The sequence below is a fragment of the Aquarana catesbeiana genome, linkage group LG09 (genome assembly GCF_042186555.1).
Source record: "Aquarana catesbeiana isolate 2022-GZ linkage group LG09, ASM4218655v1, whole genome shotgun sequence".
In the NCBI taxonomy this organism is placed as follows: domain Eukaryota; kingdom Metazoa; phylum Chordata; class Amphibia; order Anura; family Ranidae; genus Aquarana; species Aquarana catesbeiana.
In genome coordinates, this window is record NC_133332.1 from 227,573,991 (window position 1) to 227,601,555 (window position 27,565).

At 40.6% G+C, this 27,565-nt stretch overlaps 2 protein-coding genes across 5 annotated transcripts in view; one reads left to right on the forward strand and one right to left on the reverse strand.

The window, feature by feature from the left end:
- The window catches only part of SYN1 (synapsin I), a 277,136-nt gene that overhangs the window by 137,432 nt on the left and 112,139 nt on the right, over positions 1 to 27,565 (forward strand). The gene's annotated exons all lie outside the window — the stretch shown is intronic.
- TIMP1 (TIMP metallopeptidase inhibitor 1) lies at positions 384 to 13,025 on the reverse strand. Its single transcript, XM_073599892.1, has 6 exons — positions 12,869 to 13,025; positions 11,766 to 11,899; positions 6,403 to 6,479; positions 5,570 to 5,687; positions 3,251 to 3,372; positions 384 to 900 (listed from the first exon to the last, which is right to left on the reverse strand). Exons 2-6 carry the CDS (start codon positions 11,872 to 11,874, stop codon positions 697 to 699), a joined length of 630 nt encoding a protein of 209 aa, XP_073455993.1. The 5' UTR covers positions 11,875 to 11,899; positions 12,869 to 13,025; the 3' UTR covers positions 384 to 696.

Here is a 27,565-nt window from a genome sequence, read left to right on the forward strand (position 1 = left end):
AGGTGATGATTGGTCCACACTCTAGGATGGGCCCATATAAAAACAATATTTTAGCTAGCAAGATTCTCCGGGCTGCGCTACATCACCATATAGTCCCCCTCCTACCATTGCTTTCCTTGTAAAATACAAACAAAAGTTCAATTTTTACATGAAGAGTAATATCCTATCCTAATAAAAGGGCTGGTGAGTGGAGCTGGGTGCTCAACATGAAGAAAAGAGTGACAACCCTGGAGCCAGGTTCTTTTAAAACAATTAAGCATTGACATCTTTTATATTTTGAATCCTAACAGATTCCCTTTAAATGTGCTAACATCCATCTGAAAATATAACCGCAGTTGTACAGAAACGATATCAATCTCCTATCCACAAAAAAAGAAAAACGCTTTTATATACAAAAACGAATCTAAAAATATTTATTCAAACAAAAAAAACCAAATACATATAAAAAGCATTTATAGCACATCTAGAAAAACATCTGCCCCTGGATCTAACAGTACATATAAAATTTAGTTTGTGAACAAAGCTCACTCTTAGCAGAAGACACAAAATAGTTTGATTTTAATTTATCCTTCTATTCCTCCAGAGGCGCCCCTTGCTGATTAGTGTGTCCAGTGAGCTGCGGAGACCTCAGGTCCGGTGACAGTGCCTTAGCGAGGATCTGGAGTGGCAAAGTGTGTGCTGAGGTCATACCAGACCTTACTTGGTAGCAGATTTGGTAGATAGAGAGTAGACGCGGGACTTAAGTGAGTCCCAAATGCACAGGCCATTGCCGTTGTTGACGCAAGCCAAATTGGCAGCCTGGTGTCCGGTGTAGGCGCGCTTCTGTCTGGTCAGGTGGTCTGTCCAAAGACACTGGCGGTCATCATCGATCTCACATGGCGGAAGGGAGCACTGCTTGATCTGCAATTGAAGATATTAATATTTAGTATTTTTAGAAGATTTTTGGGGAAACAATTGTGAAAGATGTACGCAATCATTGCATGCCTACTCTTGACATAACTATGTTGAAATCACAGACCAACAAACAATTCTGAGCGTGACATTGACTTCCTCACTGTTCTTCAGCTGATGTATTGAGACATAAACGTTTTAATAGATTTCAAGAGAATTTCCACTTTATTAAATGAAGTGAACAAACAACTTAACAGATCTTACTACATTTTCTATAGCTTAGTTCTATATTTTTGACCATGTATTTTATTTCTCTACAATATGTGTTTATTTCCATGCTCTAATGAGCAGGGCCCTCTGATTCCTCCTGTATTTAATTGTATTGTAACCGTCCTGCCCTAAAGCTGCACAAACGGTTGGCGCTATATAAATCCTGTATAATAATAAAAATGTCCTCAGATATAAAACAAAACTGTTTTCTGGGTACATTTAATTGGAATCCGAAGCAGAGAGGACAACAGAACTATGGAAATAAATATTAAACAGAAGTAATTTATCTTGTAAAAGAGTGGATTATGTACAGTTTGTGGAATAAGGAATTGCGATCAAAAGAATTAAAATTTCCTGTGTCAAAGCTGTACTCATTGGACTGTAAATGAAAATGATTACACAAGCGCCTGAAAACATGTTAGACTGACAACACCGTACAGGCAGCTTAATGTCTGATGGTGCAGAACCTTCCACTGTCAGTCTGATTTCCATTGAGCAGGGGATTGTGGGAAGAGCATAACAGGGTAGACACTGGTCAAACGTATTAGTGGTAACTTAAGTTCACGTTTGTAAAAAAATAAATAAACAAAAAATAATGCACATCTTTTTGCAGGTCAGAAAATGTGCATTTATTATTTTTTATCCTGCGGCCTGCAAAGACTTGCATCCACAATCAGCAGATGGCGGGTGCAATGCCAGGATCCTGCAGACTCTGTGTCAGCTGTCTGCTTGTACCTCCTGTACGGACAGACAGTTACAGAACTGCAGGAAAAATCAATGAATTATGAGAGCGCTCACCAGCGCCCTTGAAGTTTATTGAGAGCTACAAGCCATCTGCCGCAATGGTAGATGGTAGTTGTAGTTCATTCATTCACAGGAAACTACCAATAAATGTCATGAAAAGCTTGTTTGCTCTTCAAAAACGACTACCTGGAGAAATCCCCATGTGTTGGCCTCTCTGGGAAAAACTATAGCAACTGCCTAATGAAGAATCTGACTGTTGATGACTGAACTGTTATTATTATACAGGATTTATATAGCACCAACAGTTGCACAGTGCTTTACAAATTAAAGGGAGACAGTATAATCAAGAATGTTCTGTAAAATAGGCTGTCGGCTAATTTATGCTGGTAAAAGATGAACACTTGAGTGTGGACACGACTTCTTGGTAATGTTGCTTCACTAGGTCAGTTGGGATATAATACATCATTGTGTATATCAAGGTATTAGCACTGTGATATCTAGATAATATTCACAACACTCTTTTATAAGTAAAGTCCAAGATTCTGAACCTGTCTTAGGCTAGGCTCACACTTCTGTGTTGTGGGAATGCACATAAAATTCAACACACAAAAATTCTTAAAGCGGTAGTAAACTTTCAGATTAAAAAAAAAAAAAAAAATTGAGCCCCGGGTGGTTTAAACCAGTGGTTCTCAACCTCAGTCCTCAAGTACCCCCAACGGGCCATGTTTTCAGGTTGTCATTTTCACATTCGTTTACATCAATATCAATGACATGGTATAGATAAGAGCTATTGTATCTAAGGGAAGTTCTCAAAACACGGGCCGTTGGGGTCACTTGAGGATTGAGGTTGAGAACCACCTTTTTAAACCATAACGTGCTAGTATGCAATGCATACTAGCACATTATGGCATACTTAGCTTAAAATGAAGCCCTCCAGTGGTGCACTGTCACTGCTGATAGGGTTTCCATCTTTAGCTGGTCTTCCTTCTGGGTTCACAGGTTCCGGTCCCTTGAATGATGTCACTCCCGCACAGGCACACTGGAGTCACATCCAGAGCTCTGATTGGAGGACATGGGTACGCCATCCCATCAGAGCGCATGCACTGGTGACGTCACCGGTTGCATCCCGTGTGAATATCTCCTAAACACTGCAAGTTTAGGAGATATTCACTGTACCTACAGGTAAGCCTTATTAAGTTCAAAAGTAGAGTTTACTGCTGCTTTAATAGCACCCAATTGCACCTTGCGTGCCAAAACAAAGCACTTTTTTTCTGTGATTTTGCTAGTTTGGATGGTTTTGAAAACTGTAAAAATTGTTATGTATCAGCACCGATCATGATCTTACCTTGCAGTCGCAGTTCTTGGCATATGCGTGCGTAAATCCCCTCTTCTGGCAGTAAGTCATGGAAGCCCATGGTGCTATGAAGCTGCAAGAGTTAATGAGCACATCTTTGTCCACAATATGTCCTGTAAACGGAGAGTAAGAACTATTACTGAGGGGCACTTTATGAAATAAAACAGAGGTGGAGAGCAGCAGATGAAATATACAGCAGGCCTTGTTTATCTGGAATAAGTACAGTCTATGTTGCCCTAATTTGGATACAAAACCTTTAATAAAAAATGAAAGACTCTAGTTGCTGATGGTTCTTGTTGCCGACATTTTGATAGACGAGGGCCATATTATTAGAGTGCTGCTTCTCTATCATTTAGGTTAAAGGAAGAGGGATGTCCCTAACTCCCAGTAGTTGTGTAAATCCTTCCAGAAGGGGCAGTGAGATTAGTTTTTTGGACTTCCTATCTCATCCTCAGGTTTAAGATTCAAATTTAAATAGATGTCTTATTTAAGTGTCAGATGTGTTCTTAGTGTTCTTTACTGTAAATCCATTTTATTTCATATTTTCAAGTGATCAATCATACAGTAAAGTGTTCTTTACTGTAAATCCATTTTATTTCATATTTTCAAGTGAGCAATCAACTACCTCTGATCACTCAGTTCTCGGTCAACAGCGAGCAGAGAGCCACTCACTGGAGTACTGGACTGTGGAGGTGGCGAGAACGGCTGGCTCAGGCTCTCAGCGGTGAGCTCAAAGGCTGAGCCAGCTGCCAGTCCAGGCATATGGGTGGATCCCAGCATTAAACTCGGGATCTCTCCAGAGCCTGGATTGGCTGAGCGATGTCAGCTGACAGCAGATTTTAGCCCACTGTTGGCTAAATTCAGGTCACAGGAGTGCAGAACTAAGTACACTTCTGTGACCCACAGGAGAAGTAGGGACAAAGGAGCTTTGGCTGTACTTTTCCTTTAAAAAAAAGTGATGTTACCCACAGGAAATGTTCATAATTATTTTTTAATTTTTTGGCTTGAATGTTATAATTTTTTTTATTTTAGAAGCACAGGCTGTTATATTTTAAAGCCCACTTCCAACCAAATCTATTTTTATCACGGATTGAGTGGAGAGAGGTTAAAGCCTCTGTCAGGTTTTAATTGGCACCTGTGCCTTTTTTGAGGCGAACAGACAGAAACTAAAATATGCTCTTAACTTAATGAGGAAGGGGTTAGAATTTCTGACAGTGTTTTAATTTCTGTCCATACCCTTCTGTCTGGGTAACAACAGCACCACACATTACTGACCCATACTGGGTCAGATAGTTTGGAAAAAAGATCCTCCAACACATACACACACACACACACTCTTTCTAAAGCAAAAAAATAGAAAATAAAAATATTATCCTGGGGTTAGGATTTAAAAATACATTGATTTAAACTTTGATACATTGGTCTAGAACCATTATAATCCCCCTTAAAGGTTTTCTATGATCACAACATGCACTTTCATTTTATTACATTAGCATTGTACTAGCAATACCAACAATATTTATTTTTGACAGTCTAATACTAGCTGAAAAATCTCCTTTCACAATGTGATTGCTACCTGTCTGCTGCAACTCCCTGGATTTCCTGCATGCTTTGCAGCCATAGATAGATCTTGAAGCGTTTGTTACCCCAGAGTTTCATATTCCTGATATGTGCCTGATGTACTTGTATGAGAAAATATCCTGTTTATATTGCTTCCTTTGTGTGAAATCCCTGGTGTTCCTGGCAGTCCCTCTGCTTTCCTATTAAAAACTGGCCACACTAAGCAGGAGAGAACATCATGGTCAGTTCTCTAGGTATGCTGGGAACTCGGCCTGCTCTCCTCCAATGAACAGATGTGTTTTGACACCCCCCACTGCACAGTTCGTTATTCACTGGGAAGAGCTCAGTGTGATGTGGTTCCCCCCTCCCCCATATTTTATGAAGCTGAGAACAGAGGGAATGTGATCACTTATAAAAAAAGGGAAAAGATATATATATATATATATATATATATATATATATATATATATATATATATATAATTTTTTTTATATATATATCTATACACAAATGTTCTGCCTTTTATTTATATTTTAAACTGAATGGGTTGTTTTACAAGGTGATCTTTTACAATCACTTTAAGTGATTTATTGCAGTATTTGTTTTTCCTAAGATTGAGCTTTATTGGCTACGTGTATCTGAACTGATGGAAGTATGGCTTAGAGTGTGGGTGTGAAAGCTTCGGTACTGAATTTTGTCCCTCTGTCCTTTGCATGTGTGTGGGTTAAGGCAATATAGAATTATACTGACCAGCAAGGATAAATTCTTCGCTCTTGTTAGTTGAAGTGTGCTGATAACCACACATACTCTCAGAGACAGGAGTGTACAGGTCCTGGATGTCCTCATATCCTTCAGGGGCCTTGAAAACCTAATAGAGAAATATATGTTGTTTTCAGTGTTGCACAAGTCACGTTGCAGCTTAAAGTACAGATCTGATTTTCCTAGGTTACAGTTCATTTACTAGAGTATGTTTTTTTTTTTTTGCAAGATGAATGAGATTGAGCTAAGCAAAAATTCAATGGCGCTATATAAGTACCTGAAATAAATAAAATAAATAAATAAGGAAATTTTAAAAAATGTTTTTTTTAAGGTTCCTGGTCATGATTGACGTCTGCATAATTTCACCTCATTTAGGGAGATTTTCTTTTACTTATTTTGGAAGTAAATGAGGGTAAATCCCACCTTTCACAATTGTCTCTGGAACTGGTGTTCCTATTGGAAACCACTTCCTCCACTTCAGGTTTGTAAAATGTTGGATTTCCTCTCACTTAAAGTAGAACTATAGACAAAACTTTTTTATTAAGTTTTGGAAAGTGTAAGGGAGAGTTAGTTTATTTTTTTCCCATCTGTGCCCATTGGGAAGATTTTCCTTCACTTCCTATCCCATAGCCACAACAGGAAGTAAGAGGAAATCCCTGCAAATCAAGGAAATTCCTTGGGGATCACCAGAACTAGTGTCTCTATTGGAAGATTTCCCCTCTATCACTTGTCTGGGGACAAACCCAAAATGTGGGATTTTTCTATTCTTTCACTTTCAATAATAACGGTAAACAGGAATATGCTTGGAAATCATATACTCTTACCTTTGTGGTCTTAATCTGATAATGCACTCTGTGGTTATTCTCACAGATTTTCTGCCCAACAAACTTTGCCCGGATCACTGTAGAGAGAAATGTTATAATCAGTTCTGGCAATCGTAATAAAATATTTTGTGTACAATTCGTAAAACCTTTTTAAATATATGATTTAATGTCGAAGATCAACTCACTATTTAAAGGGAATGTGTAATTTTGCTGAAAAGCAAGAATGTAATATATTGTATGTTACAAGTCTTCGGGTGTGGCAACTTTATTTGTTTCTTTTTTCTGGCTCTTTTTATGTTTCTTATTTTCACCTGGTGACTCTGCCAGTACCACTTCCCCTCTCCTAGGGTGACAACACTTACTGTACTGTGTCTATGGAGAAGCAGAGTTCTAACCCTAGGCTTCCCATCTGATATGGGCTACAAACATCTCCCCATATCCTCATTTCTAAAGGGGTTCGTTCACAGAAGATAGTTGGGAAAACTAATAACATTGTTTGGGCTCTCAATTCAGTGCACAGGAAGATGTCAGAACACTGCAGTTCTGGCAAGATTGACAAGTATTTTTCTGTACTTGCAGAAAATGTTCTTAGAAAAAAAGAAAACCAATGCAGCCACCACATCTAAGGGCTGATAAGCTGCAATATATTACATGTTTATTTTTGGGTTTAAATATGTTTCAGGCAGAACGATTTAATGAGGATGTGTCCGATACAAAGCTCTCAGCAGTGTTTTTACTTTACAAATCCTAATATGTAAAGTGTTCCTAAACCCAGGACACTGCAATCACTATATCTGGTCTCCCAAAGTACACAGAACATGGAAATGCAATTATTTTAGTAAATATAAACTGCTAACTACCCTTTCTCATCATCAGATAGAGCAATCCATTTTTTTTTAAACATTACATTTTTATTTATGTATAATGAGTAACAATACAAATATGTGGATATTACTATTACTGCGCTAACTCAATTAGTGAAGAAAAATGAACAGCTGCTACATAAGAATGTGACAAACATTCAATGCAAAAGATCAGTGAAAAATGTAGTGCTAAAAATATAAAACAATAAACATTGAACAATATATCAATTATTGTGTGTAAATAATAAAAACTTTGTGATAAAAATCAATCTCAAATATAATGAATATAAAACAGAACATGTATATAATGAGTGGAAACACAGATGAGAAAGTCCCAAAGGTGAAACAATCTTATGGTAAACATATATGGAGTCCACCACGAAAAGTTGTTGTTGTTGTTGTTTAGAGCTACATTTTACACTGATCTTTAACAATACAAATATAAGTTGCCAAATACAGTATTCAACAATATAAAAATAAAATATAGTGGAAATTTGGTATAGGATTATTCAGTACTTGAAGTCCTGGACAGGCCCATCCCTAATAGGTTCAAACTGTAGGCCTGCGAGGGTCATCAACTAATCTATAGTTATATGACCACTTAAACTCAAAATGGGGAAGGAGAAATAGGAGAAGGAACACCAAAAATGCTAGACTACACCAAAATTATACTCAGATGACTGTTCAGAGTATTTCATAGATAGAGCAATCTTATGATTTCTATCGGTGTCTGGTTAAAGCTTATAGGAGGAGTTTTCATTCTCCCCTGATTGTTCTATGAGGCTGTAGGACCCCTGACCCTCTGTCTGGACAGTACTGATTGGCCCTGTGCTGATCACATGCACTCTGCCAAGAAAAAAAAAAAAAACAACTTTCTAGCAATACACACCAAACTGAGCATGTGCAGCTTGCCCCCAAGGTTCTGTTCTATCAGCAGATAGATTGGGGACAGTGAAAGAAGGGGAGGATCAGAGAAGTCAGGATCAAACAGCCTTTTTACACAATGCAAAGGATTTACCCCTTAGGTTCCACAGTGAGTATAGCAAGCATGCTTTACTGCATATACAGACTGATATTACTATTGTGGGTTTAGTAACACTTTATAAATATTATACAGCTAGCATTTACAAATTGTAAGTCTTGTGCCTGCGTGGGTTTCCTCCGGGTACTCCAGTTTCCTCCCACACTCCAAAGACATGATGGTAGGTTAATTGGCTCCCATCTAAATTGGCCCCAGTATGTGTATGTGAGTTAGGGACCTTAGATTGTAAGCTCCTTGAGGGGACTGATGTGAATGTAATATATATATATATATATATATATATATATATATATATATATATATATATATATATATATATATATATATATATGTGTAAAGCATTGCGTAAATTGACAGCGCTATATAAGTACCTGTAATAAATAAACCAATAACCCCAAAACAATACAACAAATAAATATTCTTTAAGAAATACTCTTTACTTCCCTTCCAAATATTCGTAGCTTTGATGGCTTTCTGACACCTTAACATTTGTCAGTGAATTTAAATAAAAGCTTGGTGTGTCTTGTAAAGTGAATGACAGCATGGTTATAGCTATAATTGGACTTCCTGCACATGTTTTGACATGAGCTCTCCTCCTGCAATAATAACTATGAGCTGTAAACTTACTAAAAAAACACCCACCCTATAAAACCCGAGCGACAGTATTATGCAAATGTATAACTAGGCGTATATGTTTCTATATTTGTTTGGAGTCCCTGCCCTTGCTGATTCAAGGTGTACCTCTAAAATCTAAAAAAGAATTACCTCTCACTTTAATAAGATTCCCCTCACTTCCTTTTGGTGTCTGGAACAGTAAGTGCAGGAAAATCCCCCCCCCCCCCTCCCATCCCTACAGACATTAAAGGGAAAAAAACTGACGGGTTTTAACTATTTCCATACACACATTTTGGCTTTAGTTATATTCAAGTTTATTATAGTTGGGGAGAATTTGAACATCTTTCAATTTTTTTGTTGTTGAAGCAGTTTGCTTCTTCATTGGGGAGATTTCCTCTCATTTCCTGTCTCTGTGAAACCCTGACACACAGGCTTGTCAGCAACAGGAAATGAGGGAAATCTCTCTAATGGGCACAAGGTAAACTTTACCAACACACCTTCCTTGTGCTCGTTCATTAGAAAAAAACATAGTAGTCACCAACAAAGTGACAAACATTTTTGGCAGTGGCAAGGCAGAGCAGCCAACCAGCTTCTGGTTTACTGAAGTCAGAACAGTGAAAGGTGACTTCTTGGGGGAGATTTACTATAACTGGTGCACACAGAATCTGGTGCAGCTGTGCAGAGTAACCAATCAGCTTCAAGGTTTTGTTGCCAAAGCTTAATTGAACAAGCTTAAAGTGATAGTCTAAGTTTTAATTAAAATTTAAAAATAACAAACATGTTATACTTACCTGCCCCGTACAGTGGTTTTGCACAGAGCAGCCCAGATCCTCCCCTTCTCGGGACCCTCGCTGGTGCTCCTGGGCCCCTCCCTCCTGCCAAGTGCCCCCACAGCTAGCAGCTTGCTATGGGGGTACCCGAGCCAAGCCGCCGCCCTGTGTGTCCATTTAGACATGGAGCCGCGGTTCGGCCCTGCCCCCTCTCTCTCCTCATTGGCTCACTGACTTTGGCAGCAGAAGGAGCCAATGGCGCCCACTGCTGTGTCTCAGCCAATCAGGAGGGAGAGTCCTGGACAGCCAAGGCTCTCATGTAACATTGCTGGATCGAGGGGGGCTTAGGGGGGCTGCCGCACACAGAAGGTTTTTTTATCCTAAAGCATAGAATGCATTAAGGTAAAAAAAAACTTTCTGCCTTTAGAACCACTTTAAGTTAGAACCTGATTGTTCACTAAGCACAGCTGCACCACATTCTGTGTGCACCAATTTTAGTAAACCTCCCACCTTGGGGTTTATATACTAAAATTGGAGAATGCAAAATCTGGTGCCGCTGTGCATAGTATCCAATCAGCTTCTAACTTTAGCTCATTCTATTAAGCTTTGACAAATAAACATGGAAGCTGATTGGTTTCTATGCAGAGCGGCACCAGATTTTGCACTCTCCAGTTTTAGTGAATCAAACTTGTGTCTACATATTCCTGTATTGTACATATTTCTATTTTCTTTGTTATACATGCTAAAGGTATTTGTGCCCAGACATGAATTTCTACCATGTTGGTTGTACGTATACCAGCAGACCAGCAGACATCTGGATTAGGTGGCAAATATAAACAGTTATTTGGAAATTCTTTACATTTTTCCAGGAGGAGCTTTAGCAGTTCCCTGTGATATGGTCTCACTATCTTGCTGAATTCTGAATGGCAATTCTGTTTGCAGCCGGGGGCCTCCTCCTCCCCCCCCCTCTCTCTCTCTCTCTCTCTCTCTCTCTCTCTCTCTCTCTCTCTCTCTCTCTCTCTGTCTCTGTCTCTGTCTTTCTTTCTCACTCTCTCTTACATTAGATGAAAGACAGCTTGATGGACCCATGTGTTTTTTTTCTATTATCATTTTACTATTGCTTTATCTCTCTGGCCCCCGACTATTAGGTCCTTCTCCCTCTGATGTCTTAAGGTGTCCAAAGACAATAAATGATCTTCCTCCTATAGAAAGCTATATATTTGCTAATCATTGACCTTCCTAGGTCCCATAGCCTTTCCTGAAGAATCAGTTGGCTGGATTGGATTATTTTAGCTGATCACTCTTGTTTTTTTTTTTTTATCCCAAATAATCCAGCAACAAGGGTGTCTAATGTTACTCCATTTGCCGCTTCTATTAACATTAATATATAAGTATATTCTGCTAATCTGAACATGAATGTTTGTAGAAAGGTCAGATTGTTGGATCATCCAGCACCTGCTGGTAACTTTACATTTTAGGTGTCCATGATTATTGTCATCTAACTCCTTACCATCTGTCATACCTAGGAATTTTCTGTTAGGTCCTTGCTGTTTCGTCAGACCTCTAGCTTGTAATTACTGCTGTAGACATGATGATAATCACCGGATCCAGCTGGCTACATTCAGATCAGGAAATGATCTTTGGACGCTTTGCAACTTTTGCAGACCTGGCCAGCCAGTTTCAGGGGAAGAATCCGTTTTCCGATTACAGCTATTTTCCTCTAAAATAAGCCCAGCGGCTCAGGCATAAACATACACTCTGGGCAATCTGTGCCTGAATGTTTCTAAAAAAAAATCTTTCACTAAAAAACGTCTTTCAGTGGATGTGTCTGCATGTCTGCGTGCACCCACTGATGTTTGTAGGCAAGTTTACGCCCAAAGTTTTCTTTCTCTGGTCCCTCTTGTCACCCAGAACTTGGTTTGTCACATGCCCATATGTCTGCAATTTCTTGTCTCTCGTACACTTAATAACCTATCAGGTTCCAGTCTCAGCAGCAAAGTTTGTAGTACATGTAATAGTAAATAGATGCACAGTATTATACTATTATTTATCTGAAATTCTCAGTGCTCTTACCGATAGCAGAGTCACAGTACACAGACTGGGGGTGTCTGATGCCACATGAACAGGACCAGGCTTCCTGGCTAAGGCATCCCAAAACCAACAGTACCACGAGGGGAAACATTGTGCAAACTGCTTGCTTCTTTGAGCTGCAGAAAAGAGAAGGCATGAAAAGTACACATTAGGGATTGTATCCCACAGTCTGAAACAGTTCTTGACAGTAAGTAGTTTATATAAAATATATATCTAATAGCTCTATGATGCAAACGGGTCAGAGATTTATAAGAAACCCATACAGAGTGTGGGCAGGACAACAGCTATATAAATGTGAGTTAATTGATGCTGTGCTGGGCTGTGGAAATAAAAGGGTTAAATAAGGCACCTATGGTTGTAGCACACAAGGGGACAGGGGTTAAGTGATGCTGTACTGCACTCAGTATGACAAGGGTTAAATGATGCTGTGCTGCACTCAGTAAGACGGGTTAAGTGATGCTGTCCTGCACTCAGTAAGACAAGGGTTAAATGATGCTGTGCTGCACTCAGTAAGACAAGGGTTAAATGATGCTGTGCTGCACTCAGTAAGACAAGGGTTAAGTGATGCTGTGCTGCACTCAGTAAGACAAGGGTTAAGTGATGCTGTGCTGCACTCAGTAAGACAAGGGTTAAGTGATGCTGTGCTGCACTCAGGAAGACAAGGGTTAAATGATGCTGTGCTTGGCTACAATAGGACAAGGGTTAGGTGATGCTGTGCTTGGCTACAATAGGACAAGGGTTAGGTGATGCTGTGTTGAGCTCCAATAATGTAGGGGCTAAGTGATGTGCTGGTCTTTGTCAGATGAGGGGTTGCATATTGCTGTGATGGACTTCAATGGGAGAGCTCATACAAGCAGTTAAATGGTGTCGTGATATGGCAGATGCGCAGTAATGCTGCTCAGAGTCAGAGAAAAATGAACCAAGGGGTTCTTTGAAGGAAGGGGATAATAGATGCTAAGTGAAGATATAAAGCGGTTCTCACGTCCTTCAGCCTAGCAGGACGCAGAAAGTTATTGGTGCTGTCAGGATGGCAGGGTACCAGCAGCAGAGAGAATGATTGCAGAAGGAGCTCTCCAGCCACTTACCTGATCTCAGGATTGTCAGGATTGTCAGTGCTTCTGTAGCTCTGTGCTGGATCTCTGCATGCCACGTTTGGAATTTATAGCTCCTCACGCCCCCTCTCTCCTATGCTATGATTGGCCAAGAGCCCAGCCCCAGACGCCAACCCTATTAGTCAGAAGTTTCAAAACAGGAAAAGATCATACAGGCAGCTGGGAAATGAGTCTGGTCACTTACAGGGTTAAGGCACCATGGGTTAATGTTACCAGTTCAATCATGTAAAATCAGGCACAAACTGCTTCGCAGACCCCCAATCCCTGCAAAACTGAAGCATGCCTGCCATATCACATTATCGCAGCCATGCAGTAAACTTATCTTACAGTTGTTGATGTTACATGTTTCTAGATCAAAATCCTCGCTGTTTTTCCCCTGACAATTGCAGGTTTTAAAGATGTGTCCCCAAAAAAATTCCCTATGTTTCGGGTATACTTTGCTACCTTTCAGCAACTTTATTGTCCTCTATTAAAGTTCTGTGCGGGTGTGTTATAAATATCAGAGAAGTACATTTAAAATGTGCACAGATTATATTCTGGTGTAATCAGTATGACAATGGGTTTTCTGCAGTTTTTTTGAGGTTTGTTTTAAAGGCAATGTATAAACTTTAAATGATTTTTTGGATATTTGAAGAAATCAACTTGAATTGAATAAAGTTATCAAAGTTTGTTAAAGTTTAAAAAAAAACAAACAAAAAAAACCTGTTTGTATAATTTGTAATTAAATTTGCAAACGGGGACAGCCATGTTTGCTTTTTATCTGTTCAGGATGTTAAACCAAGTCTATGTGGTTGGTTTTATAGAAAGGTAGAGATTGTTCACCTAGCTTAATGTGAAAATAACAAAAGAAACACTGCAATAATAGCTCAAAATATGTGCTTAAAATACACAGCATATACAAAAATCATTGAGTGTTTGCACCCACACCACTGAATGCCAACATCCCTAACTTGTAATACACAGCAAATAAACTATATGGATTGGGACTTTTAAGCATTTCCCAACTAACAAGCCGTATAAAAGACAAATTTTATTTATCACACATCATAAGAAACATTAAAAGGCACATAAAAATTAAAAGAATTAAAAGGAAAACATTTAGTGGTCACAACACAACTCGGGTACAAGTTTTTCATATATCCAATGCATTTCGAGATATTCTCTTCAAGGAAACTGTAAAGGTACAAAAGAACCCAATGGATTACATGGCATACAGCTAATAAAAACACATCACACTAGAGGGATTCACCACCATTACTCCCCAGTAGGTCCTGGACCGTTTCACATAACAGGATCCACAGATGCCAGTCCTTATTGGGGGTGTTGGGACCCTATTCTCCCACTGGTTAGAACATGGGACCTGAATGGAATATACATCAGAGTGAGAAAAAGTATGCTCCAAACATTTTTAAATGTTAACGTTGTTCAAAAGAAAGATCTACCTCTTGGATGGAGTAGGAACCAGATAGAGCATTTGGTGAGCTGCAGGGAATTATGCTCCAAAAATGTGCTGCCGTTAGGTAGTCACATGTGGACTGAGACTGACATTGCCCAAGTGAACACAAAGAGAGGTAGTTGGAATGCCTTTTAAGGGGAGGGGAACTTTTTAGAGACTCCAACAGGGCCCAATGCCACCACTTCCCCCAGACCCCACAGCGATTTTATGGAATGCTAGGGCTATAGTTGCACTTGTTGGCTTAATTAGATTTGATAAGGATGTAGCAGAACTCATCTTATGCCCTGTGCACACGATAGGATTTTCCGACAACAAATGTTGGATGTGAGCTTGTTGTCGGAAAGTCCGACCGTGTGTATGCTCCATAGAACATTTGTTGTCAGAATTAGCGCCAACAAATGTTTAAGAGCAGGTTCTCAAATTTTCCGACAACAAAACTTGTTGTCGGAAATTTCGAGCGTGTGTACATAAGTCCGTCGCACAAAAGTCCACGCATGCTCGGAATCAAGCAGAAGAGCCTCACTGGCTATTGAACTTCATTTTTCTCGGCTCGTCGTATGTGTTGTAACGTCACCGCTTTCTTGGCGTTCAGAATTTCCGACAACATTTGTGTGATCGTGTGTATGCAAGACTAGTTTGAGCCAACGTTCGTCGGAAAAAAATCCACGGTTTTATTGTCGGAATGTCCGATCGTGTGTACAGGGCATTATAGTTTGTGATACTCAACCATAGCCACATGACCCTTTCTTTTAAAATGAGTGACCTCTTTAACGTATAAGAGAACTGTAATCAAATATATATTTGGTCAAGTAATAAAACTGTGCTATAGCGAGTCTGATAGATAAAAGGATTTAACTTTTTAAAGGCCGTGTTTGCTTTATTTTTTCCTAATGTATTTTTTCTGCAAATATTTTGTGACAGTTTTTCAAATTTTATATCGGTTATGCGCAGTTTTCTTTCTGTTCCCTGTGTTTTTTTTCAAGCGAAGTGACAAGTACTTTATTCTGAAACTGGACTTCCTAGTTTCTACCTGGGAAGTGAAAAGTGCAGTTTATTGTAAAAATAGAGCCATTTAGGGAAGTGTTGCAAGAATACCATCTTCTAAAATGACGTAGAAAGACGCTACTCTATTTGCCTTCTTTGTTCATACCTACGCACAGATTACTGTAAAGTGGGTTTTCTGGATACTATTAGAAGGGCTTGTACTAAATAATACTCCTTCTGATGAATTTCTGTCTCATTGTCTAGAACATTCCACACTTTCTGCCTGCTGTGCTGGAAATCTCGGCCTCTAAGTCCCTTTTGCAACTTATACATGAATCAGCTTTTTTTCGTTCAGCCTCTGGGATGGATGGGGGATTCCTCCCCACTCAGCTATTGTATTCTAACAGTGGGGAGACTTCCCTGTCATCAGAATACACTGATCAAGGCTGCCGGCTATAGCCAGCGTTGCTGATCGAGTGGCAAAAATCCAAAAGGGCAGTTGTACAAAAGTCAATCGGCAGATGAACTTCTGTACAACCACCCTACCCATAAATGGATCAAAATTTCTGAACCAACCATACTTTGATCCCTGACCGGCTTTAGAGATAGCAATAACCAGTGAGTGGTTTAGAGTCTATGCATAACAGAAATTCCACTGACCCATTGTTATATTAATGTATAGCAAGGCTTCCTAAGCTTTTTATACTGATGACCCAAAAAAGAAAGTTATTACCTAACTGGGCTCCAAGAGTGGAATTATTACCAAAATGTCAGCAAAGACAAATACAGTCAGGTCCATAAATATTGGGACATCAACACAATTCTAATCTTTTTGGCTCTATACACCACCACAATGGATTTGAAATGAAACGAACAAGATGTGCTTTAACTGCAGACTTTCAGCTTTAATTTGAGGGTATTTACATCCAAATCAGGTGAATGGTGTAGGAATTACAACGGTTTGTATATGTGCCTCCCACTTTTTAAGGGACCAAAAGTAATGGGACAGATTAACAATTATCCATCAAACTTTCACTTTTTAATACTTGGTTGCAAATGACAACAGCGATGGGGCACAATTCCTCCCAAGGACACCAACAACGGGGCACAATTCCTCCTTATGACACCAAACATGGGGCGCAATTCCTCCCACTGACACCATCGATGGGGCATCGTTTATTCCCGCTAATATCAGGACCTTTTCTACTCCCACTTGCCACAGTCTAACACCCCCCCCCCCAAGTCAGAAGGACAGTAAACTTGCTCTTTGTTTTGAAAGTTTGAAGACCTACAGGATGATGACTAAGTTGGTATATTTACCTTATTTCTTGCTCTCCTGGCAGCATTCCTCTGCTGTCTGATGCTCTGGAATATGGTGAGGCCCTTGGAATCCCTCATACAGTGTAGGACCAGCAGTCCTGCATTGTAGAGGATAAAACTGGAGAGCTGTGACCAGTTAAGTAGTGAAGGTAAAAAGCTTCAGGGGACTGGACACAAAAAGAAGAGGAAGCCTGCAGGAGCAAAGAATAAAGTATGTTTATCACCTTATCCATCATCCTCTAGGGAAAACAAGCAGTTAACCTTTGCAGTGCAAAGAGGGACCCACTGAAAGGGTAAATGTTTTCCATCCCCAAATTTCAACTTTAACACATTTTTTCCATAGCTAGTAAATGCCCAAAAATACCATTTACAGTGCAACCTTTATTTCCTAGGGGCAAATAGTGAAAAGCAAAGATGGCAGCTTTTTGGGCATGACCTTAAAGGTACTGGTGTGCTTTCTAATGCTTTATATCACAGTCTGTATTTGGAATGACCCCAGACTCAACCACAAAGCTAACACAGAGCGATGCACTGCACAGTCTGCACAGAGCCTAAATGTTATTTTAAACATTTTCACATTGCATCAAACATGCTTTTTAAAAGTGTTTTCCCACAAAAATGTTCAAGGTGCTCCACCGACCGTATCCTTTATACAAAAAAAGAAAGTATAGGAGGTGTAAAAACAAGCTTTGAAACTGAATAATTGATGGCTGAGTTTTAAATCCCAGCGTGTACCCCCTGGGGATTTGTATACACTAGTCCTTGTGTACACCATTCTGCCTACTGAGTTGATCTTTCTTTATATCCCGCTTTTATATTGTGCCAACAAATTCCACAGAATGTTATAAAATGTCAAACAGTTTTCATCAGTTCCTGCTCCAAGCTAACAGACCAAAGAGAATCTGTCATTTTGTTGCCAATTTTGTTTTTTGTTTACATGTATACGTTTTTAACAACTTGACCTCTGGAAGGATTTACCCCCTTCATGACCAGGGCATTATTTTGCTATTAAGCACTGCACTAATTTAACTGGCAATTGCACACTTATGTATATAATAGTGATCCCCTTCCCCTGCCCTCCAAATAACAAGGAAAAATTATAACCAATGCTGCTACATACAAACATAAATATCAAAATCAGTGAAAATAAAATATACCATATATTCACTTATATATGATATGTATCACTAGTCACAATATTATTGTATTTATTCATCAACAGTCACTATATATATATCATATTATTGTTTTTATTAGTCGCCATTCAATAATTTATACTAATTGATTGAGATTATCCAATTATGTATTGCAATATTGGTTTAGTAGTCACACATTCACAGGATTAATTTATTTATTTATTCATGGATTATTACATCACAGAACTGTCCACTTAAAGTCACTTGTCCAAAACCAGATATAGAGTTACCACATATAGATTAACCAATTTTATAGCTCTCTATCATCTGATGTACTACTGACTGCTTATTTCTTGAGGCTCTAAAATGCCAGGAAAGTACAAAAGTAATTAGGCTTTAGTACTAATTACTTGTTTCGCCACTGGCAAATCCAGTCTTTGATCACTTGCATAGTTACACACCCCATTGAAACCCTTATCATCTGATACTAACAGGTATGATGGATGCCTGTGTCTTGCACTGCTCACTGTTGTTCCACCTACCAGCCACTGCATAACTAATTCTGTTGCTGCATCTCTGAAGGGACACACTGATGACGTAAAGGTTGGTAGGAGAAACCGTGGTCAACTAGGAGAGACATAGGCATCCTGCGAACCCTAAAATGTGGGATGCTAAAGATTCTTTGGTCTGTGCAGTGAAGACTGTATTATCTGGTGACAAGACTGGCAAGTATTATTAATGTACTTTTACAGTTTCATACTTACCTAGATGGCTGCAGCATGGAGCTGAGGTGCAGCTGTCCCCTGTCGGCTCTGCCTGGAGAACTGAGTAATCAAACACAGCTGATTGCTCAGTTCTCCCCCCCAACACTGGAGCACTGGATTGTGGAGGGGGTGAAAGGGGCTGGCTCAGGCTCTCAGCGGATCAAGTCAGGTGCCGGTCCAGACATCTGGGTGGATCCCGACCATATAGTCGGGATTTCCTGAGCCTGGACCAGCTGAATGACGTCATCCGGCAGGGGGCTTTACCCCACTATTGAAAATGGCTGAAAATGGTTCACAAGAGTGAAGAACAAACTGCACTCCTATGATCCATAAGAGAAGTATAGTCAAACAAGCTTTGGCTATACTTCTCCTTTAACTCAGAGAAAATCATTTTACAGTACAAAATTATTTTTCTGTGGCAAATTAGCTTTTGCATTTGTGGTTTGAAGATATATATGGCTATTGAACACTCTTTTGTGCAATCACACATTTCCAAGATCCCCTATCAGACCTACTACACATTATCAGGTGATCATTAATCACATAGAGTAACTTTAATCAGTACCTGCTACCACATGGAAAGTTAAATTGGGGTCACTGTCATAGAGAAAGAAATTGCCTATGGGAGGTATTCAGTGATGTGGTAGCATGTGATTAAATATATTAGTTCATTCTCAAAACTAAAATATCAATTATGGTTGAAGATTACTTTTTTGCAAAACATATTTAAGGGAATGTTTTATTATTATTATTATTATTCACGATTTATATAGCGCCAACAGTTTACGCAGTGCTTTACAATGTAGAAGGGGGGGACAGCACAATTACAGTACAGTTCAATACAGAAGGGACAGGAGGGCTCTGCTCGTAGAGCTTACATTCTAAAGGGAGGGGGTGGTGGTACAAAAGGTAATCGCTGCAGAGAATGATTTGATGGGGGTGGCTCAGGGACAGTTGTTAGGTGGGTGTGGGGTAGGCTTCCCTGAATAAGTGAGTTTTCAGGGATCTCCTAAAGGTGGACAGGTTAGCGGCTGATCGGATATACCGGGGCAGGGAGTTTCAGAGGATGGGAGAGGCTCTGAAGAAGTCCTGAAAGCGAACATGAGAGGAGGTAACAAGTGAGCTAGAGAGCAGGAGGTCCTGGGAGGTGTGGAGGGGACGATTTGGGCGATATCTGCAGATGAGGTTGGTGATATATCTGGGCGCGATGTTGGGGATGGCCTTGTATGTTGTGGTTAGCATTTTGAATTTTATACAGTGGGGTAGGGGAAGCCAGTGAAGGGATTGGCAGAGAGGGGCAACAGTCACAGATCGATTAGTGAGGTGTATTAGTCTAGCAGCAGCATTCATAATAGACTGAAGGGGGGATAGCCTGCGTAAGGGTAGGCCATTAAGGAGTGAGTTGCAGTAGTCAAGGCGGGAAATAATCAAGGAGTGAATAATTGCTTTGTGGTGTCATTAGTCAGGAAGGGTCGAATTCTGGAGATGTTGCAGGGGTTAAGGAGGCAGGATTTTGCCAGTGATTGGATGTGGGGGCTGAAGGATAGGTCAGAGTCAAGGATTACACTAGCGCCTGCAAACCGACCTGAAACAGCCGCTGCTGTGAAAGCCCTTGGGGTTTTCACACTGGAGCGGTGCGCTAGCAGGACGGTAAAAATGGTCCTGCTAGCAGCATCTTTGGAGTGGTGAAGGAGCGGTGTGTATACCGCTCCTCCACCGCTCCTGCCCATTGAAATCAATGGGGCACTGCGGCTATACCGCCGGCAAAGCGCCTCTGCAGAGGCGCTTTGCGGTGGTTTTCAACCCTTCCTCGGCCGCTAGCGGGGGTAAAACCGCCCCGCTAGCTGCTGAATAGTGCCACAAATCCGATGGTAAAGCGCCGCTAATAATATGGACACGCCAGGGCTGGCTTTCTTTGACAGCCATCCCGCCCCATGGCCTTTCTCCGCCCCCTGTTCTCCGCTCTGCATATCGGCCTCTTTTCACATCCTCCCATTGGTCACTGGCATGTTCCCGCCCCATGGGTAGGCTCACCACATGGCCACGCCCATGGTTGTCTGTGTCGTTTGGTCCCAGCCCTGTGACGCAAGACACCTGGCGCTTGGCCCCCTGGGCAATGTAGGCATCGCGCGGTGGACAGTGCGCAAGCGCAGTGGCCGTCTTTTTGTCCACTCCTGATTGGTCAACTCACGTCACTATACTTGGAAGAAGAAGTTCTCCTGTACATCTCCGAGCTCCATATACATGCGAGCAGGCATTATCCTGCCAAACCGTTTTTTTACTTTCTTTTTAATTAAAGAAGTCAGATATATCGGGTAAGCAGTTATTCCATCTGCTCACGTTGGGTGTATGTTAAATGGTGAAGGACTATCCACTATCAAGCATAAGAACCTAAGATCACCTTGCAATAATTAATTTTATTTGACAAATCACATTTCATTTGGGACTTTACACTTGATGTTTGTTTATCTATATTATTATACCAACAATTGTGACTGTGTTATTTACCACAATCTTCTTATTAATTTCAAGATCCACATCCTAAGGATTTTGGCTAAAGTGCTTTATTTTTTTGTGTGTGATCTAGTTTTTTTCACATTTTTTTACATCATCTGTTATTTTCTGTAGAGGTGAACCAAAATCGGCACCCCCTCTCTTTTCGCGTTTTTTTTTCAACTTACGTCGCCAATCAGGTGGGGGGTTTTAAAGGCAGAGAACATCAGTCTTTCCTTGCTGACTTACTGGGGCGCTGTTTGTATGGATTGTCCTTCTGAAGGTAATTTCTTTATTCTGGCAATTTTGCTAACTCTCTGTACTGCCTTTTGGTCTTGGAGAGAGACTAATTGACACTATCTTTCATTGGGATATATTTTTGCTCCACTAACTAGGTTTTTGCACGACATCAGTGTGAACAATCTCTCACTAACACCCACCACCTGTTTTAGCCTGTATCAGCCCTGGACTGTATCTGATTGATTCTGAAATCCGGGATAAGCTTTGAACCTTTTATATGGTTCCTCCTGTATGCATTTACTGGCATATGTTTTTTACTACTACAGTTTCAAACTTTCTTGTTCCCTGGTAAAATGAAAAACCTCTCCTTTTCTTTAGTTAATCTTACCAACCCATCAGTGCACTTGTCTTTCTTGGATTACTCTTACAGTACTGGCCTTTGCAGTGCCCCTTTTATATGATATCAAACTTTGTATTTGGTAGGTACTGAGGCACTTATACCTCCCCTTTTCTTAACTTTAGCTGAGCAAGCTAACTTGCGTAGTCTTATGCCTATTTTATTTATTTCTTGTTTTTTTCCAGCTTTTATGAGGCTCTCCCTTTAGTCCTCTGCAGTCATATATTGGCAGTGTAGGGTGGTTGCGCCCTTGACGGTGGACCCTGCCCGTCTTGCCCCGTTGGGCTTCCAGGGTATGTTTGGGTGACTACTGTATGGATCATTTTCCACCAGATGGTGCTTTGTCTGGGGGAGGGGTTGATCGGGAGGGGACCGGACTTGCCTTACCCTAGTACACAATTATCTAGTGATGCTCACAGCATTGTTTCCATTCTTTCAGCAATTAATGTTTTTCTATATTTTTCCTTTTTCTTTTTAGAGCAACAGTTGCCTTATGTTATGTTCTATTCCCCTGATGAAGCCAATGCCTTGGCGAAACTAGTAGGGACTTTCTCACCTGCTGTTGTAATGTACCACCATCTTACATCTTGGTCAATATAATACTGTATCATGCTCCCTTAATATGTGTGTTTTTTTATTAACCCCCTTTTAATGAATTGTAATAAAGTCTAAATTTTTACCTACATTGTATCAATTTATTTTTTGGCACCGCAATAATCCCTCCCTTTCGCTCTTTATTGTATTCAACTATTGGGATGAGGTGCCTTTTCTATTAAGGACATACCAACCACTCCCTCCCTCTTTCTGCCGCTAATAATAGCGGCGCTTTACTGCCGACGCACCTCCCGCCCCAGTGTGAAAGGGGCCTTACAGTTTTAAAATAGCATTAAAATACTTTATCTTTATCTTTGCTTTATTACTTAGCAAGACTCCGACCCATAACATTTAAGTGCCTCCACCAAAGCATAGACAGGTCAGCGGCTATTAATTTACTGTATATAGTTATTGCTGATTTTTTGGTTGTTACCTTATACCAGTTTTCGCCAGCAGGTGGTGCCGCAGAGAAAACTGCAACAAGAACGTATTGGCACCTGTTGCACACCATTATGCCTTACAGTAATTAAAGCAGATAAAGATCCCTCGCACTTGTATCCAAGGGTCACAGAAACAAAGAACAATTGCTGACATGGCCATACTTGGTGTGTAAATTTGAAATATTTTCTTTCAAAGCATCTTTCATTGTGTAATGACGTCTGTCTTACATTGTTACCAGTAAAACGATCAGTGTCAAGTGCCGTCATTTCCTGGGGTTTTCCCTTTAATCTGCCTCTGCACACTCCTTCCACCAGCCTTGTGCCTTCCTGATAAACGCCCTGAGATATTTCTGGAACTCTCCCAGAATCCCACAGACACTCTCTTTGTAAAATGTTCCAAAACAGTCTGGACTTTTAAGGCGGTCATGTGATTTCCTGAAAAGAAACTTTTGCTTTTATAGCATGAGCGAATCTTTTCAAGACGTGCTATATTTTATGCACAAAGGCTCAAACATACCAGGGGTCACAGTTAAAACCCCGTCACACCACACTGATATTGCTGAAATAAGATCTTTCCATTGCAGCCCTCCGGCTTTCCTTTACTACATACTGATGTGCTATTTTTGCCGCCACCGCTGCCCAACTCAACAGCCACAAAGCCTGTGATCCATTATCCCCCCCAGGGATCATGACAGCTAAAAATAAGACTTTGGTAATGAAATAATGGTTATAACAAGGCAGGAAGTGGCCACATGTTGGTTTTAAAGAAAAAAAGTTCACGTCGCACTGTGTTATTTAAAGCCGCAAAGGCAGCCGCAATCCAACCTTTTGCAATCAGATCCTAAGAAAAGTGAAGTCATTACGAGCACAGTGTTATCTGAAGTGTTTATATAAGGTATAGCTGGAACAGATCGCCCCACGACTTCAAATGAAACACTTACGTCACTGCTCAATTTACATTACTAAAATGTTCCCTCGCAGATTCTCTGTTTGGAGGAGGATGAAGATGAAGCTCGGTTACACCAAAAAAAAATATATAATGATGTAGTTGAGAAAGAATTTTGGAAGAACTTGGAAATTTCCCATGTATGTAGATCTTGTTTGTGATGTAGTTTTCCGGCTGTCATATTAAGCCCTCATCCTACAGGTTTTATATGTCTGATCATTCATCATCTTGGTTTTAGTAGGTCATGAGGTAGACAGGGAACTCATTTATATTCTGAATTAGTGTTCAAAGCAAGGGTCATTGGTCTGATGGAATTCAGAATGGTAATTTTGCCATCATCCTGGGACACAAGGCCAGTGCTGTTCTTGTAACTTATGCCGCGTACACACGGTTGGACTTTTCGGCTACAAAAGTCCGACGGCCCTTCCGACAGACTTTCGACTGACTTTTGACGGACTTGCGGCGGACTTTCTAACGAACGGGCTTGCCTACAAACGATCACACAAATATCCGATGGATTCGTACGTGATGACGTACACCGGACTAAAATAAGGAAGTTGATAGCCAGTAGCCAATAGCTGCCCTAGCGTCGGTTTTTGTCCGTCAGACTAGCATACAGACGAGCGGATTTCTGGGTCCAGCGGAGTTACGACGTAAAGATTTGAAGCAAGTTCCAAATCTAAAGTCCGTCAGATTTTCAACTGGAAAAGTCCGCTGAAGGTCCGGTGAAGCCCACACACGATCGGATTGTCCGGCGGATTTGGTCCATTGGCGTCCGTCGGACCAGTCTGGTCGAAAAGGCCGACCGTGTGTACGCGGCATTAGCCTGGCCATAAACTGGTAGAATTTCATTCAAAAAACATTCATTTTCGAAACGTTCATACAATTTTCTAATGGGTTTTGGAACAAATTAATATTCACTTTCAGCCGTATGGACTAGAAAGTTTTAAGACCCCGCATAGAAAATTGCTTTTGTTACTTATCCAAATGAATGATATTTCTAACTGTTAATGTGGTCTTCAGTCTGTAAAAAAATGTTTGACTTTTGTTTGTATACTATTATAAAGTATCGAAAATTGAACATAAAAATTCAATACATGGTTATGGCAATCCAACAATTTTTTTTTTTTTGCAGTTGACCAAAAATTCCTTGGGTCAATTATGAGCACTTTGGATGATCTGTCAAACAATCGTTCATGAATGGTCATTCGAAAATCTAACAGTGTATGGCCAGCTTCACACCGATATGTAAAGTAAAAACTAGCTGAAGATTTCGCATTTTCCGCAATTGCTGTTCACACTGACTTTTTAATAAGTTGACCTGTATTTAGCATTTAAGTACTGGGTCATGCAGGCTGAAGTCTAGGAATGTATTTTTTTGCTTAATTACATTGGTCCAGCATGCATGTGCCATACTTAGCCAATCTCTGTGGAAGTTGAAAATCACTGTCATAGGCACTTCTACTTCAGTTATTGCTGCTGTCTTCCAGATCCTGTGCCAGGGGGGTCTTTTTCTCAGCTATGGCACCATTCACAGAATGCCTTGTATATTTCTCAATGAATACAGGGTATTGTGTGATGGGACGAGTGTGATGTCATTGCCCCACCCTCTCCACCTTGTCCAATCAAAGTACTCTTTGCATTAATTGAGCGAGCAACCCCCTGTGTTCATTGTGCAGCAGGGCAGCCGCTCAGCACAGCACCTAGAAGCTAGTGGCAAGCTAGTGGCAATCACTATAGTAAAATGATTTCCAGCTCTCACAGGGATTAGCCAGGTATGGCACATATATACTTACATTGGTGCAAGCTGGACCAATGTAACTATGCAAAAAGAGCCATACCTAAACTTCAGCTTTAAACTGACACTAAGCAGAGTGGAGAATTGCAATGGGTGATGTATCCAAGACATATAAGACACCAGGGGGCTGGGCTCACCTAAGGACACCTAGACATTTACAGTATGTCAATGACTTGCCTCAGCAGGTTCCCTCTCTGGGAAAGTAAAAACTCTTTGCATCCAGTGTCTGTGTGAATGTAACATTAAAGAGTCAATTTGTGGTTAGGAAATAGTGTTAAACTGCCTGAGCAAAGTAATAGTCACCAAGAGGTGCCAAAACAGGGTCTTTGTCCTAACTAGCCCCTGTCATCATCAGTCATTTTATAGGAAGATAGACTGTCAGTAAAGCTAACTGATGTGCTGCAGTGTGAACCCAGGCTGAGTTCACACTGCAGCACGAAGCAGCTCACAGCAGGAGTCTGGTGCGTCCTCATTTATCGTTTCAGGTCTGATTTCAGTCTGAATTTTAGGCTGATTTCAGACCTGAAATAGACCAGAAGACGCACAGGACTCCTGTGCAATTCACACCGGAGCCGCTCCAGAGATGGGTGAACTGGCTCCATTGAGAGCCGGTCACAGGGTCCTGACATGCGAATTGGATACGGTGAAACCCACACCCAATTTGCAATAGTGTGAACCCAGCCTAAAGGAGAAGTATGGCCAAAGCTCTTTTCACCCTACTTCAACTGTGGGTCACAGGAGTGCGCGTCATTCTGCACTCCTGTGACCTGTATTCAGCCAACAGCAGGCTAAGGTGGCTGACGTCACTTACCTGGTCCAGGCTCTGGGGCAATCCTGAATTTAATGTCGGGATCCACCCAGATGCCAGAGCAATAGCTGGCTCATCCTCTCAGTGGGCTGCTGGGAGACTGAGCCGGCCACGCCCACCCCCTTCACAGCCCAGAGCTATAGTGAGCACTGGAGGGGCAGAGCCGGTGACTCTCTGCTCACAGAAGACTAAGAACTGAGCGATCGGCAATCTTTGATCACTCGCTTCTCAGTCTTAGAGGTGTCGGGGGACAGGTGCATCATCGGATCAATACTGCATACACCTAGGTGAGTATGAATGTTTGTTTTTTTAAAAAAACTCACACTTCTGTTTTAACCTATAGGACCTCTTAAGGCAGATGATGCATGAGTGTTCACCTAACCAAGATTCATGAGAACAATAATGGACTACATAAAAAAGCAGCTGTGTCAAATTCAGGGGCATACAAAATTGATATATCACTAGTGGATTTGTTTTATCTATTGATTGGATGAAAGATTTACTGTAATATATATATATATATATATATATATATATATATATATATATATATATATATATATATATATATATATATATATATATGCTGTGAAAAAGACTTTGCCCCCTTTCTGATTTTACATTTTACATTTTTTTGCATATTTGTCACACTTAAATGACTCCGAACATCAAACAAATTTTATAATTACACAAAGATAACCCGAATCCTTTTTCTGGATTTTCTGGTAGAGCTCAGAATTCGTGGTTCCATCAATTATGGTAAGTCATTCGGGTCCTGAAGCCCCAGACCATCACGCTACCACCACCATGTCTGACTGTTGGTATGTTCTTGTTATGAAATGCTGTATTAGTTTTATGCCAGATGTAACAGGACGCACTCCTTCCAAAAAGTTACATTTTTGTCTCATCAGCCCACAGAATATTTGCCTAAAAGTCTTGGGGATAATCAAGATGTTTTTTGGTAAATGTGAGATGACTGTGTTCTTTATTGGTCAGCAGTGGCTTTGGCCTTGGAACTCTCCCATGGATGCCATTTTTGCCCAGTCTCTTTCTTATTGTTGAATCATGAACACTGATCTTATCTGAGGCAGATGAGGCCTACAGTTCTTTAGATATTGTTCTGGGTTCTTTTATGACCTCCTGGATGAGTCGTTGTCATGCTATTGGAGTAATTTTTGTAGGCCGGCCACTCCTGGGAAGGTTCACCACTGTTCCAAGTTATCTCCATTTGTGGATAATGGCTCTCCCCACTGTGGTTCACTGGAGTTCTAAAGCCTTAGAAATGGCTTTGAAA